The 6021-nt window shown below is 53.6% G+C and overlaps 1 protein-coding gene across 1 annotated transcript; it reads right to left on the bottom strand.

The window, feature by feature from the left end:
- Positions 1-2045: 2045 nt before the first annotated feature.
- Positions 2046-5646, bottom strand: npas4l (neuronal PAS domain protein 4 like; the record flags this gene model as incomplete). Its single annotated transcript, XM_079729048.1, has 7 exons — positions 2046-3444; positions 3634-3769; positions 3912-4021; positions 4145-4418; positions 4548-4647; positions 4787-4932; positions 5460-5646. 7 exons carry the CDS (start codon positions 5644-5646, stop codon positions 2046-2048), a joined length of 2352 nt encoding a protein of 783 aa, XP_079585174.1.
- Between the last annotated feature and the right edge of the window lie 375 nt (positions 5647-6021).

Raw genomic sequence — 6021 nt, 5'->3', positions numbered from 1 at the left:
GCATCTCCGCTGATTGGCCCTCGGGGGAGCTAACATGACATCTGGAGCATGTGCTCGACAATGAACTTAATGTCATTTATTTGTGTCACACATGCTATTATGCACAATGATTCAAAATGTGGTATTCACACACACACACACACACACACACACACACACACACACACACACACACACACACACACACACACACACACACACACACACACACACACACACAAAGAAATTCCAGGCATTAAGTAAATCCAAACCAGCACCAACATTGTTAAGTGCGCAGTGATTCAACGGTGGGGCATTAGTATGCTTACGCCATCTACTGGCTGGTTTTGTTTCTTCACGCCAATAAGTAGTCCGGGGAGGGGGAGGGGGTTGCAGCATGGGCCGAGTGTCAGATTCCAAGACCGCTGATGACGGATCCAGCAAGACTATGTTATAGCAAAACAAATCCGATTTGTGGGACTACATAGCGGCCCACAATGCACTGCACCAAAAGTGTGTGTGTGTGTGTGTGTGTGTGTGTGTGTGTGTGTGTGTGTGTGTGTGTGTGTGTGTGTGTCACGGTGTGCTCACTGATTTACCAACATATAGAGTTGGCGGAGTCCTCCTCGACCATCAGTCAGTCCGACGTCTGTGTCTTAAGCCGCCTCTTCATTGATTCGTGTCCGCATGTTCACAGCCCAGCCGTCAAAGGAAGCGTATCCTTGTTTTTCACTTCGACATGTACGGCTGACGTGTTCATTGGTCTCAAAGGATACAAACCGATATATCAGTAAAGGCGGATCAGAGCTTCCTCCACACCTCCTCAGGAGAAGCGCCTCGAAAACGCGGGTCTGAATATGAGCTGTGGTTATTAAGGGTCGGTTGTTTATTTCCTGAGCAGAGACGCGCTGCTGAAGAAGCGGGGTTTCATCAGAGAGGGAAAGTGTTCGACGTCACATGAATGTTAATGTTTGCACTTTGATGAGTTAGCGTTCAGTTTCCATCAATAACATCTGTGTTTGCTGTTGCATTTCTTTTTTTTAATTTGTTGTTGTTCTGAGATAGTTTTTGTATGTGTGTGCATGCGGGAGAGAGTGAGAGTGAGCCTATGTCCGTGTGTGTGCATTGATGAGCGCGCGTGACAGAAAGTGTGTTTGCATGAGAGAGTGTGTGCTTGTGCGTGAGAGAGCGTGTCGGGTGTGCGAGAGAGAGAGAGAGTGTGTGTGTGTGTGTGTGTGTGTGATATGACACCATCATATCATAATATCCATTCAATTATTTTCATTATTTGTATCGATTTCAAAACACTGCTTTTAGAAAAATACTTTTAATAAATGCTTACAATTCACATATGTATTATTCAAACTAGAGTACCTTTCAGGGGCCTAGAGGGTCATCAGTCTTATTGTGGCTGAGAACAAAAACACAAAGTAATATTCCCACAAGGGAATGCGAGACACCATAATAAATAGTATAATTGAGACTTCAGGCTTGGAATGAATAGAAAGTACCATAGAGGTTGTAATAATCATCATTTCACTGGGATTGCTAAGGCATATTTCAGCAAGAGAAAGAGAGACACACAAACAAACAAACTAATGTATATCATCTTTCTCATCCAAATATCCCAGTTGTGGCTGATACGTTTTGTAATATCCGTTCAGGGCGGTGGGGGAGATAAAGTGCTCAGTGGCTGATTGTCATCATTTGGAGGCAAAAGGAGGACATTTTGTCCTTCATTTCACAGTGATAGTTCCTTAAAAAGATAATAAAAGTACCTTTTGAGGGATACCGTAAACATGGCAACAGTAGCACGTTTTGGTCCAGCAGGATTACACACAAATCTAGTTTAGATTGAATTCTACATCATAAAAGTGTTTTGCAACTTCTATACTAAAAGTGGCCTTTGCTCGTTACTTTTAAAACGTTATCCAGGGAGGAATCAGCCAGCCTTGACAATATGTCATACAATTCTTAGCACGGTAAGTCATGGACTTAATTCGGTACAAGGCCTCTTCAATGGGTCCACATGAAAGAGGAAAGGCAGAATAGTGTTAGAGCTGAACTCAATATCTGTACTCTTCACACAGCGACGCAACGTAGACAGACCCTGGCCCATCTATGGCGGTGGCTGCGTGCTGACAGAGGGGGAGGGAATCGTCCCGCTGTATGTAACAGTCGAGCCGATGCCTCCCAGGGCTCTGCTGGGGGCCTCCCAGCCAGGGCTCCACAGAGGCGTGGCCCATGCTGAACGGCTCCAGGGTTAAGGGGTCCGCCACTGTGGCGAGCCCGACTCCGGTCGCGGGGCTCCCCTGGTGCAGCAGAGCCATTTCACCGGGCTGGGAACACTGGGAGACTGTGGTTCCGGTTCCGGTTCCGGCGCAGGGAATGGTGCAGGCCTCCCGTGGGTCCTCAGCTTCCAGCTCCTTCAGGAGGCTGTCGAACACGCTGTCGTCCAGAACCAGCTCGTGCTGCTTGAAAGGCTGAGCTGCTGCTGCTGCTGCTGCTGCCGGGAGAGAGGGATTCTCCGGCCAGTGCCGGACCTCCGTCTCCGAGCCCTGATCCCGACCGGGAACGCCGTACAGGTCGAAGCTGTTGGCAAGGGAGGAGATCTGCTGGGCCAGGATGCTGATCTCGGCGTGCTCCCAGTCGCAGTCGTACTGGAACGAGCCGAGCGACGTGGGCGAGGGGGACGGCGTGAGCAGGCCGGGCGGGACGTGATGCGTCTGGAAGGCGCTGCCCCCTGGTGGCAGCTCCAGGAGGGCCAGGTCCGCCTGGTCCAGGGTGTAGAAGTCTTCCGGGCCGCCCAGCATATCAGGCAGGGAGAGGCAGTCCGGGACCAGGCGGGCGCCGGCCGCACAGCCTGCCCCGGACCTGTAGCGGGGCGATAAGCGGAGCTCCGCGAGGGGGGATGTGGTCACGCCGAGAGAGTCCCCTTCGAAGGCCCGCGGGGAGGCTGCGTCGAGGGGGCCGTAGGGGGACACGCGGGGGAGCAGGCCCCGGCTGTCGAGGTACGGGTAATAGGAGGGCGAGCTCTCTGGGGAGGAGGCTGATGGATCAGAGCAGCCGTGTAAATCCATTAGGAAGTCACAGCCCAGCTCCTCGCTGCCCAGGGAGCCGTTGGAGGGGGTTGGGCTGTACGGCGGGGTGAACCGCAGAAGGCTGTCTCCCATGGTGACGGTCGGGGCGTCGGGGCCGGCGCGGGGGGAGGAGGAGACGCACGCCACGCGGCGTACGTCTCGTCCCCCCCCCCCGCCCTCCGCCCAGCGCCTCGTCTTGGCGGCGGGCTCCTCGCCCCGGCTGGCGGAGCCGCTCTGCCGTTTGAAGCCCCGCGCCGGGCTGCGGCGCCGGCTCCGAGGCTGGGGGACGTCCACCGCTTGTGGGGGGCAGAGTTCTGCCTCGGCTAACGACCGCCCGGAGGTATTGCTCTGGATCTTCTTTACGAGATAGAAAGCCTCGCTCTCGCTGGGGAAGAGGGAGAGAGCGGAGAGAGAGGAGAGGGGGCAGAGGAGCAGTTTAATATTTTATTAACTTGGATTTTATACAGCGATGTTAAAATATATACAGGAATGAAATGTGAGTGTCTCAGCAGAATGTGCATGGGTGCACGTTTAGGAGGACGGGTGAGGGCGTTGTCTGCACCGGGGTTCTTACCTGATGATGTGGTTGGTGCAGTGGATGCTCTGGCTGTCGCCCTGGTTGGTGGCCCGGGTGTACACCCACGTCCAGGACAGATCCTTGTGCTGGAGCCTCAACACCATCTCCACCTCGCCGCCGTCATCTGCCTCCACTGAACCCCCCACAGAAAAGCCCTCATGGTTAGTTTCAGGATAAACCAAGATTTAAGAGCAGCTGTGACTTTAACAAACATGAACTTGGCTATAAATGTTTGATGAGAAACCGCATGTTTTCTGAGCCGCTCTCACACACACCTAAACTCAGATGGGCGTCTACAGCCCTCTTCAGGTCTTGGGGGTGGAGACCAGCGTACCAGGAACGTCCGGACATCTCCTCCGCCGTGTAGCCCAGATAACAAACAACGCTGTCAAAAGAAAGAGAAGGAGCGGTCATCAACCAAGTATATCGCATCGCCGCACAGGGCAAGTCATAAACAACATTCGGATAAAAAAAACATTAAAAAATAAAAGCGTTAGGATGATATTACCTGTCGGAGACGTGAGTGAAGCTCAGATCCGGTTTGTGGACACTGCTGAAGTAGGGGCCAAGGGGCCCCGTCTCGGGGCCCTGAACGCGGTCCACTGTGGGGGTGCAGAGGGCCACGAAGAGGCGCTCCCCCCCGGACGAGGACTCCGTAGGGACAGGGAGGGAGGGAGACCTGGAAGGTGATTGGAAGCAGCCTCTGACGAGCATGGAGCGGCAGTGGCCATATTTGAGCCGGAACACCTTGGTGGTCTGCATGCAACATACGAAGCTCCTCTCTGGAAACGGAGAAAGCGAAGCAGACAGGGGGTCAGGGTGGAGGTCGGTGGGTTTCGGAATGCGATTGTTTTTCCGGCGTGAAAGGACGGATGCTGTAATGAAACACGGCGGTGTGATTGTTTCGTTACCTGTCGACGAGCTGTTGTCAGACTCCAGCTGAGCCTTGACTGTGTCGACGTCGGAGCGCTCAATCATGTCGTAGACCGTGTCTCCCTGAAGAACGTCCACCTAAGAAGACACGCGGGTGTTATCGCAATGAACTGACCTGAACCCATCGGTGATGAAAGACCCTCTCAAGGGGAGCACAGAAGCGAGTTCCACCGGAGAAAGTTTGAAAGTCAAGTGAACTTATTTTAATTAGTCTCACCATAGAGTGGCCCAGATATTCAGCTACATTTTCCGAAACGTAGACCAGCTTCCCCTGGGCGCCGAGCACCAGGATGAAGCCGTGCAGGGCTGGCAGGAAGGTCTCGTAGGGGGGAGTGGAGTCAGGACCCTGTCTGACCGGCAAACCTGAAGGGGTGACAAGAGACACTCACTTATTAACTTACACACACACTGGATCACTGGATCTCTCTCTCTCTCTCTCTCTCTCTCCCTCTCCTTCCCTCCCTCTCTCTCTCTCTCTCTCCCTCTCCCTTCCTCTCTCCCTCTCTCTCTCTCTCTCTCTCTCTCTCTCTCTCTCACACACACTCAAACTCGCACACAGACAAATTGCATCTTTGCTATCAGCTTTGGTCTTGCGTGTGTGTGTGTGTGTGTGTGTGTGTACGTATGCGTGTGTGCGTGTGTGTGTGTCCTGAGCTGGTGCATACTTAACTCAAGCTAACCTTTTTATGTAGCATCGTAACAACACTCATGTCAAATATCGAGTGTATATCATACATAGCGTGCGTGTGTGTTTGTTTGTGCGTGTGCATGTTATATAACTAGTGTATTTCGTACAAAGCGCCTGTGTGTGGGCGTGCGTGTGAGTGTGTGTGTCTGTGTCTGCGTCTGCGTCAGTGTGTGCGTGTGTGTGTGTGTGTTTCGGGACTCACCCTGGAGCACCACGGACTTCCTGATGTAGGTGCAGATGGCCGCCATGGAGTGCAGGTAGGAGAGGCGCTCCCGCTCCTCCCGGGGCAGGGGCAGCAGGGCCCGCATGCTCCGGATCTCCGCGTTCAGGAGGTCCCGACGCACCTTGGACGCCCCCTTGGTGGACCGGGCGGACCTGCGGGGAACCATGGCGACGGTGAGGGTGAGGACGGGGACGACGATGGTTTATGGAAGCGCGACGCACTGAACCTCCTCTGTGGTCGGCAGGGTAAAACTAGGCCGCTGTCTGTCCGTCCGGTCTCTCACAGAGAGGTCTCGGCCCTCTCAGAAGAGGGAGCCCGATAGCCGGGGCCTATCGAGTATGAAAGGGATGTAGGATATCAAGGGTTCCTATGGAAACGGCTGATTTCAAGAGCTCGCCATCTCTGTGGCAGAGGAGAGAGAGAGAGAGCGAGAACACTCGTGTTTGTGTGTGTGTGTGTGTGTGTGTGTGTGTGTGTGTGTGTGTGTGTGATCAGTGTCAGTGTTGGCTCAATGTGAGATACTGTGTGTTTTATAGTCGCA

This window comes from Pollachius pollachius (genome assembly GCF_949987615.1).
Source record: "Pollachius pollachius genome assembly, chromosome: 2".
Classification (NCBI taxonomy): Eukaryota; Metazoa; Chordata; class Actinopteri; order Gadiformes; family Gadidae; genus Pollachius; species Pollachius pollachius.
The sequence above is the reverse complement of the archived record's forward strand: the minus strand, read 5'-3'. Positions and strand labels throughout refer to the sequence as shown.